Source organism: Phaseolus vulgaris, chromosome 8 (genome assembly GCF_051622355.1).
Source record: "Phaseolus vulgaris cultivar YP4 chromosome 8, ASM5162235v1, whole genome shotgun sequence".
In the NCBI taxonomy this organism is placed as follows: domain Eukaryota; kingdom Viridiplantae; phylum Streptophyta; class Magnoliopsida; order Fabales; family Fabaceae; genus Phaseolus; species Phaseolus vulgaris.
In genome coordinates this window covers 55,707,110-55,722,281 of record NC_143505.1, presented here as the reverse complement: position 1 = coordinate 55,722,281, position 15,172 = coordinate 55,707,110, and the positions used below count along the sequence as shown (strand labels likewise).

The window sequence follows — 15,172 nt, the reverse complement described above, 5'->3', positions numbered from 1 at the left end:
TGATCAAATTGATTCATAGTAAAATTAGTAAACGTGCAAAATGATTTGATTAATATGTTGGCGAAGACTTCAGTCTACCCTCTTCAATAACAATAATGCATATATGATTGTGACAACTAGAGTCACATTCAATTGGCAAGTATAAGTTTATCCCCAAATTACAAGGCAATTACTCTTTTTTTTCTTTAAATTAACTTTTATTTATTTTTTATATAATTTAATGATTATGTATTTTACCCTTTTATTTAATTATGAATTCTTATAGTATATGTATTCTAAAGGTGATGAGGCATTTGTCTATAAAATAGTTCTAAAAATTAATTAAAAAAAGAGATATGTTGAATAATTTTTGGACACTAATTCACATTTATAATTTTTTCTTAGAGATTTTTTTAAGCTAGATTTAAAGGTGGGGATTGTCCACAGGTTAGGTTGGAAAGCATTCGGTTCAATTCTATAAATGAAGAACACACTAAGGCTCTAGTGGGATTTTGTTTTGAAGAAGAAGTAAAGGAAGTCGTGTGGAGTTGTGAGAGCTATAAAAGTTTAGGTATGAATGGTTTTAATTTTGGATTTACCAAGTTTAGTTAGGGGAGGTCATAAAATAGGACTTGCTTAGTGTTACTCGTAACTCTACGGAAAGCGGGAGTTGGCATAAGGATCAAATGCCTTGTTTATCTCCCTAGTGCCAAAGGTAAATAATCTTTCTCTGTTAAATGATTTTTAGACCAATTTCTCTTGTCGGGTGTGTGTATAAGATTGTGGCTAAGATCCTGTCTAGGAGGTTGAAAAGAGTGTTGAACAAGATATTGGTCAAAGGCAGACGAATTTCCTTGAAAGGAGGGCGCTTCTAGATAGCGTCCTAGTTGCTAATGAGACTCTGGAAGAGGTGAATAGGAGGAAAGGTAAGTGTCTCTTTTTAAAAGTGGATACGACTCAGTTAGTTGAGACTTTCTACTACATGCTTGAGAAGTTAGGCTTTTGTGGAAATTGATTGAATGGATGAAAGTGTACCTTGAATCTTCGTTTGTCTAGGTTCTCGTCAATGAAACCCAACAGGTGAATTTAAACTGGGTAAGGGCCTCAGACAAGGTGATCCCCTTGCCTCTTTCCTTTTTATTATAGTCGTTAAGGGGCTAGCTAGGATTGTTAGGCAGGCTGTATTGAAGAATCTTTTACAAAGTGTGGAAATTGGGACTAATAAATTACAGGTGAATATGTTAAACTTTGCAGATGATGCTCTCTTTCTCTATAGAGAGAGTATCCAAAATATTTTGACGATGAAAGCCATTTTGTGTTGTTTGAACTAGCATTTGGCTTAAAAGTAAATTCCTCTCAAACCAAGTTAGGTGGGGTGGGCGTTTCTAAACCCCAAATGGTCATCTATGCTATTGTGTTAAATTGTGATATCATGAAGCTCTCCTTTACATATTTAGGGTTGACCATCAAAGGTAACCAAAGGAGGGCCAATTTCTAGGAAGGCATTGTGGGGAAATTTTAGAGATGGCAATGCGGGGCGGGTCATGTGAGGCGGCTCGTAGTCCACTACCAAAAAGCGCGTAGCAAACTCATTAATCTAGCCAGCTGACCCGCTTAGGTCCGCCCAACATAACATGTAGTCCACACGGGGCAGGGCGGGTTGGCCTGCTGGCCCACATAAATAAAAAAATAATTATTTAATTTTTTTGTAAAAAAAAATCATACTCCACTCACCTATTATTGCAGTGTGACCTTTATTTTATTTTATTTTAAAAACATTAAACTTAATTTACTAAGAAAGGAATATTTTATTTTAATCATTTAAAGGAGTTAATATTAAGAGTGACAATAAATTTAGTTTTAAGTAAAGTCATATATTTAAAATTTGTTAATAAATAATATAAAGAAGAGATTTCAATAAGATACTTGTTAAAAAATTAGGGTATGAGAAAGATTGGGTATGTTCCTATTATAAGGGAAGAGGTGGAAAGGATAGGGTGGAGAAGTAGGGAATTGGGTGGTCTTGAAGTGGTTGCAGCTGTAGTGTTTTGGTTCAGGTTCACTATCCCACTGAGTGTGGTTAAGTGTGTTTCTTCTTTTTTGGTGATATGGTGTTTAGAGCTTTGCTTTTCTTCAATAGGAGGAGATTTATGCTTTTCTTTGTTGATGAGATCTAATGGTGTTTTATAGGTTTTGTATAAGAGTTGGAGTATCCCTTACGTGTTTTTTTTATTAATTTCATTCTTAAATGATAAAGAAAAACATCATTTTGTTAAAGATATTATTCTATTTTCTGCTATTTTTTTTCTTTTTAAGTGTATAATGAAGAAATTACTAGGCAACTATCCATCACTATTTACGTCTAAATCAGTATTTATATATCTCATATTTGAATTTTTTAACTTTAAAAAACAAATTAAGTTAACATGTTAATTATGTTTGATTTGAGTAAGTAAATAATTTATTTCAAAAACATGAAGTGAATACACCATTTTCCTATATATCACTTGCATCACACAAAGCATAGAAACATATCTGATCATTATCAAACACCCACATCGTGCTTCTCCAACAGCATAAAGCTACTGCAACCTCCGTTTCATTATCAAACATGAAGGTGATATACTTGAAATAATTACAAGGTATGATATTCATTTGAATAATTCTATCTATATTAATTCTCATGCATGAAGCAGAAAATAGTTATAAAGGTGAACGTGGCGAGTGACAAATGCAGAAGGGAGGCCCTGCAAATTGCTGCTAAATGTTCAGGTGCATGTGCCATCTTCAATAATTTTCATTCCATCATTACTCTATAACAACTTAAATATCAACTTGTAAATTAAAACTATCTCTAGCTATAGATAGTAGTGTCTAAATAAATATTGATTCATACATGCAGGTGTGCAATCGATAGCATTTGATGGAGAATGCAATGATCAAGTTGTGGTAACTGGAGATGAAGTGGATGCTGTTTCCTTAACCAATCAGATAAGAAAGAAGTTCCGCTATGCTAAGCTAATAAGTTTGAAAAATGTGGAAGAAGAAGAAGGAGGAGATGAGGGTGGCCAAGAAGAAGAACAAGAGGAAGAAACCATGTCAGATGAAATTTATCCTCCATCTTATCCAATATGTAGTATTCTACCTTCTTCCATCTACCATCAGGTAGTTTATGATCCATACCCTAATACCTGCTCCATCCTCTGAGCTATTGATTACCTCTCATGGCTTTCTTCTTGTGATTGTATGGAGAAGGCTTTTGACCAAATTTCCATAGGAAAGGAGCCATGTTCATGAATCAAAGTGTGGTCTAATTAAGGTCGAAGCCTCTTTAGATTTGTAATAACTATAAGATATTTTGTAAGTGAGTGAAGCTGGTTTCATTTGGTGGAAAATACTGTTACTTAAATTCCAATTTCAATAGAGAAATTTATGAGAATAAACTTTGAGTTTCTGCCAAAATTTTATGTATTCAGTGCTTACACTTTAAATCCTGTTGAAAATGGTCAAGTACGGGTTAGACATGTAAATGATTTTATTTTATTTTATGGTTTATATTCAGCATATTTAATTTTATGATTTAATTCGACTAATAACAGTTTGTTTGTGTTATCTGAATATATTATTGTCTGATAATTTTTTTAGTGAAAATTATTGATATGGGTAAATTTTTTTAAAATTTATATAAATAAAGAAATCACTCACCTGAACATGATTTTAGTTAACGATGTCGAAGTTATACTTTAAGACATAATTCTTTCGAAAATCTAAGTTCCTTTAATTATAAACAAGAACCTTAGTAAGGGAAGTTAAATTCTTAATCGAGATTAAATTCAAGTTTAAAAAAAAAATTGTGCCTTGAGGAAGTTCAATTCTTAATTGAGATTAAATCCAAGTTTTAAAAAAATGTGTGCCTTGATTTGGTTTTCATTTTCTTTTATCAACAATGGCTAGTGCAAACTTACAAAGACAACGACGATAGCAATGGAGGGAAAGCGGAGTAGTGGTGGAGCAATGAACTAACTTTAAAAATGAATCAATGGAAGAATGAACAATGAACCAATAGGAAGAATGAACAATGAACCATTAGGAAGAATGGAGAAAAAATAAGCAACAAAATTAGGAAGTACTTACAAAGGCAATGGATGAAGAGAACGTTCAAAAGAGTTGAAGAGAGAGCACGAAAAAGAAAGAAAGCGCAGAAAACGAAAGCGTACGTGACACAAGATTTAAAATTAGGATAATAACAAGGATACATATAGCGGTTCTAAGAGAAATCGTTGTCTATCTACTTATTTTTTAAAAATATCACAATATTTTGATAAACAGTATTTAGTAGTGAAACGTTGTATATTAACTGTCGTAAATAAGCGTTTTTCACTAGTGAATAAATTGTCAAATAAGTATTGTTTTGAAAAATTGTGATAATAATGATAGTATAATTAGTTTATGGAAAGATATTAGATCTCAAATCTAATTAAAAATTTTAAAGTTAGTAAAAATGGGGTAGATGTTAAATTTGAGGTACATTCTTTAAAAAGAATGCAGCATGTGGAAATGAGAAAATTGTATATTAATAAGTGGTATTTTTATTAGAATGAAATTTTTAATAAAATTTCGTCATTAATTTCATTTGAGTAAAAGCTAACATATAGCTAGTCTCACTAGGAGTTGATACTTTGTAAATTTTGATGAGATTGATTATTCATTAGAAGTATTAGGATAAGGGTTTTCAAAATATGTATTAGTAGAATATTTGTATGTTAAAACTTGTATATTGAGCTAAAAAGGAAATTGGGAGATGTAGGTTGTTTTGATATTTTCATAATCCCTTTAGTGAATTTTCAAGTGAGAATAATTGATAAATGATAGTGAAGTTTCGGAAATTCCTTCAGCAAATCAAAAAGAGAATTTGTGGAATTGTTGGAAACCTTTTTGTCATGTTGAAAATTCTCAGTGTTGAATGGATATGAATGATTTCTCTTTCCCTTTTTCTTTTTCTTTCTCTCTATTGATTCAATTTGTTTGGATATTTTTGAAATTAATTAAATTCAGTTTATTTAAGTATGTTCATGTTTAGCTTATTTTTTATATAATTATACTAACCCAATAGATCACGTATCAAATAAAAATAATTCAACTGAAAACAACTAAATTTTTTTCTTTAACCGAATAATTCCATAAAATAACATTGATTTTGGATTATTTAAAAAAACATCTCATATCCAATTTAAATTTAATACCCAATATATTGGATTGAATTTAAAATCCATTAATTTCGATTTAAACTTTTTATTAAAATAAACCTAAAATTATTTATATCAGACAATTTTATTAAAATAAAGTTAAATTTATTTATTTCATTGATGAATTTAAATATTTTGATATTTTACACCCTAACTTGACGAATTAAGAAAAGTGAAATTAAAGTTGGGCTTAATATATACCTTATAACAAACATCGTTGTCTTCTACCCAATTTTTTTATACTAACAACTTTCCATTCAACTACAGGACAACAACATTCACGCGTTTCTAATATACTTTCCAACCAAACACTATTTCCACAATAACACGGTGTAGACGTTGTAAAGTAAATATAAATATGGAAAACAAAAAGTCTACTCTGAGTCAACAATATATTTTTATCTCTATTTTTTTGGGTAAAAAATCTTATATTATGATATTAATATAAAAATAATTAAGTACAAGTTTAAGTCTCATATTAAGTTAAAATAAAAAAGTTAAATAATATATAAATTTGATTCATGCATGTATTCCTTTAATCGTCTCAGAAAAGTACAATTATTCTATACAAATATTCGTAATTGAATGAAATGTTTTTTTTACTATCAGTGTGTTTAAATTTAAATTAGTTTTACTCATAACATATACTCTTTTAAACACTTTTATTATTATTATTATTATTATTATTATCATAAAAAAATATACAGAAAACCTTTCAACTCACGAATTCAATGCTAAAGGTGTCTTCGTGATTTGGATATCCAAGAATAAAGTTACAACTTATGGGACCCAAAATCAATATGGGAATCACTCTGTTTTTGTCTACTAGAAAAAAAAATTGTTCATAGAGTTTTGTAAGTTAAAGACAATAAATATTTACTATTTTTTCAATGATTGACATATATTTATATAACGTTTTATTATTTAATATATTTATCCCTTGAAAAATGTATTTTTTGTTAACAATCTTAGCATCATCAAACTTTTAGTTTGAATTGCATAATTTTTTTCTGACAATAAAAGTTTAACAAATCCTACTTTCATAACTTTTTATTTCTATACTTTCAAAACTCATTTTATTTGTACTTAATTTTGTTTAAAATTAAAATATTAATTTTACATTTGTATTAAAAACAATAAAATGTTTTTTTTGTTTGAAAGTAAATTTATCTTATAAAAGATATAAAACTTGTTTCTAAAAACTCTTTATGTCATAAACTTGCTTCAAGTAAAAGTAAAATATATATATATATATATATATATATATATATATAAATTTTAAATTGAGATATACCTATGCTCAAAATGTTTTTATGCATCTTGAGAAAAATAAAATTTGATCGTGTGTTTCAATTCCCAACGTGATGTGATGTGCTAGCAATTTTTGTAAAGAACAAGCATTAGAAAGTTTGGGGTACTTAGTAAACGGGGGTGAGAATAACAGCTCTCAGTTCATTTTCTTTTTCCCAGTGGGCTGCTTTCCCATCCAGAGGCCCAAGATAATCCATGTCTTCCTGCGCCACCGAAAAACTGTTGATAGCAATTAACATTTCAAGTCTATTCCTAGCACTCAAATATGTTAAGTATTATTTATTAGATCAGAACCCTAAAAATACTTTCTAGTCAAATTTAGGATTCTAGATCAAGAATTAGAAGCAAGACAATAATACCGATAATCAATCAAAGATCACCTCAATAATAAGAGTTTGAACAAATTACTTTCAATCCTAAAGGGTAGAATTAGCCACACATCTTCTATCACCTTCTATTCTCCCAATTGGGTTACAAGTCACTCAATGATGTTTTCCTCTCAATCTTGCACACTAGGGTTGTGCCTCAAGCCCCCTATTTAACCTAATTTGCTTGGGTTTAAGTGACTTCTCGCTTGAGCGCTAATGGGCTCGCTTGGGCGAGTAAAACATAAAAGGCCCAACGTTACTGGCGCTATCTTGCTTAAGCGAGATCCACTAGGGGCATCTTGGGTTTTTTGCGAATTTGGACAGCTTTGGTGAGTGTTGATGTATTCCAACTTTCTCTTTTTAGCTTTGTATATTTTTCTTTTCTCCAATTATCTTCATTCCTCCCTAGAATCCTGAAATTAACACAAATTTGAGAATAAATCGTTCTTATTCAAATTAAAATCATAAAATTTGTAAAAAGGTATAAATTTATAAATTAGGGGTTATTTTAGCAATTAAACCAAGGTCCAACCGAGTTGACATGGGCCTAGTTTGAGTTGAATCGGTCTGGCCCAGATCGAGTCAAGTTGATTGGGGACCAGGTTCAACTGAGTCGACTCAGGCCCGGATTGAGCCCAAGTCGAGCTGAGTCGACTCAAACCCAGATCAAGACCAGACGATCTGAGAGTCCATGTCGAGCCAAGTCGGCCATGACCCAAGCCGAGCTATGTTTGCTTGAACCCAAGCTGAGACGATTCGACCCATGCCCAGGTAGAGCCGAGTTGACCCGCTTCGAGCCCAGGTCGAACTGAGTTGACTTGGTCCGGCCTTAGGTCAAACCGATTCAGCCTGGTACCAGGTCGAGTTGGCCCAAGTTCAGGCAGAGCCGAGTCGGTCAAAGTTCAGGCAAAGTCGAGTCGCCCAAGGTTTAGGTCGAGCCGAGTCGGCCCAAACCCAGACCCATGTCAAATCAGTTTGGTACCAGGTCAAGTCGACATCAGACCCACGTCAAGCTGAGTCTGCTCACCCATGTCAAACCAAGTTGACCCGGGGCCATGTCGAGCGAGTGGGCCGAAGTCCATGTCGAGCCGAGCGGGCCCGATACCAGGTTGAGTCGACTCGGGTCTAAGTGGAGCCGAGTCAGCCTAGGCTTAGGTAGAGTAAAGTCTGCTCGTGTCCAAGTCGATTTAAAAAGGGTAAAAATGTGAGGAGATTTATACAAAAGATGAGAGAAAGAAATTGTGAATGAGAAGATTTGTCATCTTTAAATTTGAGCCTTAGATTAAAAATAGTTTGCAATTCTTATTTGTTATTACGAAAATTAAGTGATTCATAATATATAAACTAGTGTTAGTTAAATCGATACTAACTTAAATAAATAATAAAATAAATAAAATTAGTATAAGTATAATTAACTCTAACTTAAATAATATTGAAAATAAATAAGATTAATTATTTTTAATATTTATTTTAGTTAGAAAATACTAGTCTAACTTTAACATAAATATTTTTATTTATTAAAAAATAAAAAATTGTTAATATCACTTAGAATTAACTAAACTAACTTATTAACGTTGAACATTAAATTAACTCTTAACATCAACAATCACACTAACACTTAAAAAATTAAAAATAAATAACATCAACTTGTCAACAGTTAAATCATTTAAAAATAATTATATATTTTTTTACTTTTATTTTAAAAAACTAACCTTTTACATTGAATTAAATTAAAGTTGGATAAACCAATTCTAATACTGGACAATTTGACGGACAAAAGTTAATTTGTAGACATATTGGTTAATATTCACTTGTAATACTGGCTCATTTCATAAAGAAAAGCTAGCAGCAAGTCATCAATGGCTCGTAAATATAATCATTATAATCATTCTAGAATATTCTCCAGAGAAGTAATGTGTGTTATTAAAGTTATTTATTGGTGAGAATGTGGGTATTAATATATTTATAATATATATATATTAAAGTTGTGTCTTATTCCTGACTTTGGACAACACAGTATTAAGGAATTCTTATGAAATTTCTTGCTTTTTATTAGTTTTGGTGGGGTTCTATGAAATTAATAAAGAGCGTTATTTTTCATTGACTTTGCAAAATTAATGGATGGAATCAAGTTGAAAATATATTATGAAGTCAACTCAATCAATTAACTTCGTATTAATGTCATGTAATATGAACTTGCCATGGCGAAAATAATTTTAGTTGTAATCTTCATTCATATTTTGTGTAACTTTATTTTTATTATTTTTTACAAATATAATTTATATGCTAAGACAAACTTGTACAAAAGATATAAAAAGTCAAAATCTAAAAATGATAGGGAGAATATATTGATCTTGGATAGCTGAATATATTGATCAAGAGATGAATTTGATCCCTATACTTTATGAGCTGCATTAATATAACTTTTATTATTAATATTCTAATTCTTCTGTTAATCCTACTATTAATATGTTAGTAAGAGCTAATATGATATTAAAAAAACTTGTTTAAAGAGGCTTAATCACGTAAAGTGATGTTGATCCTTGGTTGTAGCTAGGCCTATATAGCCTCCAACCCTAAAAGGAAAAAAGAGCAACAAAGTCCACGCTCTTTAGTGGACTGCACATGTTCATGTTCATCACAACTTTACTATTTTACAATTAAATATTCAAATATAGTAATATTAATTCCAACCATATCCCTTCCAAAATGGAACGGCACAACATTTTGCAGGGCTCACCAATGTGTTGCCCACATGCATGTGCTCATGAAATAATCATTTCCAACATGTGCCAATAAATTATTAATTATTTCCCCAAAATATTGTACTTGTTCCTACACATTATACAATTGAGGGTAGATACATACACTATCACATACCTAGCTAGGTTTTATATCTTGGTTGTTTGGGTACATACGTGTATTCATCATTGATGAATTATAAACAAATTTATCTAAATAATTAACTACAAAACATCTCTAATTCAAAGCTTTAATATAATAAATTGATGTATATTACTTATTTCTAATTAATATAGTATTTTTATCTCACACTAAAATTCTTAATATTATATAGTTTTTATTGGAAGAATATGAATATATTCTATAGAAAATAACAAGACATGAGATAAGAAACGAATGAATAAGGTTTCTATTTTTATTCACTGTGTCATGAGATGAATGCATGTTGATAATTAAACCTTATATATAAACAATTAACTAAAATTTTAAAATCAATATAACAACTTTAGTTAGACGTGAGTTCATTTTTTTTAAGTATTAGGAAGACACGTGTTTTAAAACTAGAGAGACAAATTATGTGCAACGTGTAGTTCAGTTAACTTGTTAATCTTATCATACCAATAATCAAGATTTTGGCAGATTGATTCAAATGCAGCTTAATCCAATTAATAATTTGCTCACCCTAACTTGAGTGTATTACCAATAAGCTAATAAAAGACATTAAGTAGGATATTAGAATACAAAATATACTTTGATATCCTTAAAAAGTTTCTTTTACAATCTATTTTAATAATATAATAATATATATTAGAAAATATCAAAAATTATTGGTTTCTAAATTAATTTTCATTATTATAAATAGTTTAAAAATTAGTATCTAATTAGCTGTTAATATATTTAATTTTTTATTTTAAATTATTGGGCTTTGTTTGTTTGACCCAACTTTCCTTTTCTGTTTCAGCTAGGTCTTAATCTTTTTCTTATATATACACCATGTATTTTACTCTCTAATATACCGGTGAATAAAAGTTTCTGTTACATTTATTTTTCTCTACAATTAGGGTTCATCAAAACCTCTTTCTTTATTACGATTACGTGCGATTACGTACGCTACATTAAAACATCACATCATACAAGAAATATTCATCTTCATTTACTGTAATATGGTATCAGAGCCATTTCGAATCTATCCTAGCGAGTGTTTGTGTTGGGCCTATCGTGCCACCCGCTATCGGGCCGCTATCGGACCACCCAAAATATATAGTCCCACGCACGAGTTGGAAGTCTCGGCGTGAGGGGGTGTGTTGGAGATCCCACATCGACTAGAGATTAGAGCCTTTCATAGTATATAAGTGGGTGCAAACCTCACCCCATTGAGCCGGTTTTATGAGGTTGAGTTAGGCTTAAAGTCCACTTCGTAATATGGTATCAAAGCTCTTCGAATGAAGAGTTCTGCTGCGCTTCTCTCTGATTTTTATTTCCCTCTTTGCTATTCTTGGTTATTTTTTATTTTTTTCTGTTCTCTTTCAAAATCTTGATTGGTTTTAAAAATCTTTTCGACAATGTTTAATGAAAACCCTAGTCTTCATAGTCTTAATAGTAGTCACACTATTACATGCAATTTTTGTGGTAAATATGGTCATACTGAGGCTGTTTGTTTTTGCAAAGTGGGTTTTCCTTCTGGTAATGTTAAAACCTCAAAGTTTTCTTTTACTAGAAAAGTCTGCACTTTTTGTAATCGTCTTGGCCACACTGTTGACACCTGTTATAAAAAGCATGGGTTCCCTCCTGGCTACAAATTCACCAATTGGACATCCCAAGCCAATAATATGATTACTACTGACACTTTTTCTGAGCTTTTTCCTAAAGAACAGGATGTAAAGGGGATTCAACTTACATCACAACAGTGTCAATTCCTTACCAACATTTTGCGTAAGCAAAACCTTGAGGATCCTGCCCCTCACACTCAAATTAATCAAGTCGGCATCATCTCTACGGATGAAATCCCCAATACTGAGCATTCTTCAACAGGTAAGTTTCTCTCTTCACTATCTTCTATAAAAGAATCTTGGATTATTGATTCTGGTGCCACTGATCATGTTTGTCACAATTTGAACGTTTTTACTACTTATACTAAAATTAAACCTGTCTTAATTAGTCTTCCAAATGGCCAAACTGTTTATGCCACATATTCTGGTTTAGTACGTTTTTCTGATCAGTTTTATTTGTCTGATGTGTTATACGTGCCTCATTTTCAATTAAACTTAATATCTATTTCTAAACTCACACACCAACTTAAATGCACTTTAACTTTCACTTCAACCCACTGCATTATACAAGACAATCTCACTCAAGAGAGGATTGGTACAGTTAAAGCCACCGCTAGCTTGTACCTTGTCACTACCTTGCCTACTTCTAGTCATTCTAAACCGCATTGTTTTGCTCCTTTTATTAATTGTAATATCACAGACAAAACACTATGGCATTATAGACTAGGACACCCTTCACATGAAAGATTACATGTCTTAAGCAAACAATACTCTTTTATTACTGTTGATACTCATCATGTATGTGACACTTGTAGTCGTGCAAAACAGAGAAAACTTCTTTTCACTTTAAGTAATACGGTTACCTATGCTATTTTTGATCTTGTACACTTTGATATTTGGGGACCATGTTCCATAATTTCTATGCAAGGTTTTCATTATTTCTTGACTATTGTTGATGATTACTCGCGTTATATTTGGGTTATTCTGCTGCATAACAAATCTGAAGTGCGTCAACACATCATTAACTTCACTGTTTTCGTTCAAAATCATTTCAAAACTAATATCAAAACGATTCGTACTGACAATGGTGTTGAGTTTGCTATGTCAAATTTTTATGCTTCAAAGGGAATTATACATAAAAAATCTTGTGTTGAAACACCACAACAAAATGGCATTGTAGAATGTAAACATCAACACATACTAAATGTAACCCGGGCTTTACTTTTTCAAGCAAATCTTCCTCCTATTTTTTGGGAATTTGCTGTAAATCATGTTGTTTTCTTAATAAATGTTATTCCTACTCCATTACTTGATAACATCACTCCTCATGAAAAGTTGTCTGGAAAACCATATGACATTTCCTTTCTAAAAGTGTTTGGTTGTCTCTGTTATGCTAGTACCATTACTGCACATAGGAAAAAATTAGATGATAGATCTATCAAAAGTATTTTTCTTGGCTTCCCGCAAAATACAAAAGGTTATATTATCTTAAATTTAAAGTTTCATAGCATAGAGATATCAAGACATGTAATCTTTCATGAAAACCACTTTCCATATAAATTGGACAGTGGCTTGCCTAAGGACTCTAACACTTTATCTCTCCCTATTTCTAATGCATATAATTCTGCTTTTGATTTTTTTTTCTGATACTACACCTCCTGTCGAGCCATGTGCCTCTACTCCTGCACCCAATACTGTTCCTCCACCAGCCTCATTATCCTATGATCTTCCAACAAATAGTGCCTCTGCTCCTGCATCCAACATTGCACCTCCATCAGAATTATCACCGCCTGCATCTCCAGGAAGCATCTCACCCCAATTTCCAAGAAGATCAGCTCGTCCTCACCGACAACCTGCCTATCTTGCAGATTTCCACACTGCAACCAACACTGTAAGTAGTAGATATCCTATTCATAATTACTTGTCTTACAATTCCTTATCTTCCAATTTTAGAAATGTTATTTCCTCTATCAATTCTCATCCTGAACCTCGGACATATAACGAAGCCTCCAAACATGCTTCTTGGCAATCTGCCATGCAAGATGAGCTTCAAGCTCTTGCTGCTAACAATACTTGGCAACTTACCCCTCTCCCTCCAGGAAAGAAAACTATTGGTTGTAAATGGGTATATAAAATCAAATACCATTCTGATGGCACTGTTGAGCGCCACAAAGCTAGAGTTGTTGCCAAAGGGTTTACCCAACTTGAAGGACTTGATTTCTTAGACACTTTTGCACCTGTTGCTAAAGTTACTACCCTCCGCCTTCTGCTTGCTATTGTCACTACCAAAAATTGGATTTTAAAACAACTTGATGTCAATAATGCATTTCTTCATGGTGATCTCCATGAAGAGATATACATGACCCCTCCACCTGGCCTCTCTCTTCCTTCTCCCCAACATGTTTGCAAGCTTCAACGGTCTTTGTATGGCCTTCGTCAAGCTGGTCGCCAATGGTACGCCAAACTTTCTACTTTTCTTTTATCAAATAATTACTCTATTTCTGTTGCTGATCACTCTCTTTTTCTTAAATATAATAATGATAAACTCACTGTTATTCTTGTTTATGTTGATGACTTGCTCTTAACTGGTGATGACACGGAGGAAATAAATACAATTACTGCATCCCTTCACCATCACTTCAAGATAAAAAATTTAGGTAATCTCACTTACTTTTTGGGACTGGAAATTGTTCGCAACAGTACTGGTCTTCATTTAAGTCAACGCAAGTATACTCTTGATCTCCTTCAAGAAACTGGCATGCTTGACTCTGCACCTGTGGCCACTCCTATGACTCACACCTCCCGTCTCTCTCCCGACCAAGGCTCACGTCTCGATGCTGATGCCACTTCTCAATACAGAAGACTCCTTGGACGTCTAATTTACTTAACCAACACGCGACCAGACATCGCCTTCGCTGTCCACAATTTAAGCCAATTCATATATGCACCCACAACTCATCATCAGCAAGCTGTCTCACATCTTTTGCGTTACCTCAAGAGCATCCCTGGTGAAGGACTATATTTTTCTCACACTAGTTCACTTCACCTTTGTGGTTTTAGTGACTCTGACTGGGCAACATGTCCTACCACACGCAAATCTGTCACTGGATATTCCATCTACTTAGGAGACTCCCTAATATCATGGAAATCAAAGAAGCAGTCAACTATCTCCCGCAGCTTCAGTATAGAGCCCTTGCCACCACTACATGTGAGTTACAATGATTGTCTTACCTCCTTCAGGATTTACATCTTCCTCTCTCCCAGCCTGCAACCATGTACTGTGACAACAAATCTGCCCTTCAAATAGCTTCCAATCAAGTTTTTCATGAACGAACCAAACATATCGAAATTGATTGCCACCTAGTTCGTGAAAAACTTAACTCTGGTCTCCTCAAACTACTACCCATTACTTCTGCCATGCAAGTTGCTGACATATTCACCAAGCCCCTTGCTTCCGCACAATTCTCTACTCTCAAATCCAAGCTGGGCCTGACAAATATCTACTCCCCAGCTTGAGGGGTGTTAATATATTTAATTTTCTATTTTAAATTATTGGGCTTTGTTTGTTTGACCCAACTTTTCTTTTCTGTTTCAGCTAGGTCTTAATCTTTTTCTTATATATACACCATGTATTTTACTCTCTAATATACAAGTGAATAAAAGTTTCTGTTATATTTATTTTTCTCTACAATTAGGGTTCATCAAAACCTCTCTTTCTTCATTACGATTACGTGCGATTACGTACGCTACATTAAAG

At 32.5% G+C, this 15,172-nt stretch overlaps 1 protein-coding gene across 1 annotated transcript; it reads left to right on the top strand.

Annotated features, from left to right (window-relative positions):
- Nucleotides 1–2,666: 2,666 nt before the first annotated feature.
- On the top strand, nucleotides 2,667–3,376 carry LOC137825860 (heavy metal-associated isoprenylated plant protein 47). Its single transcript, XM_068631653.2, has 2 exons — nucleotides 2,667–2,751; nucleotides 2,882–3,376. The coding sequence occupies exons 1-2, from the start codon at nucleotides 2,667–2,669 to the stop codon at nucleotides 3,184–3,186; spliced, it is 390 nt and encodes a 129-aa protein (XP_068487754.2). The 3' UTR covers nucleotides 3,187–3,376.
- The last annotated feature ends 11,796 nt before the right edge of the window (nucleotides 3,377–15,172 follow it).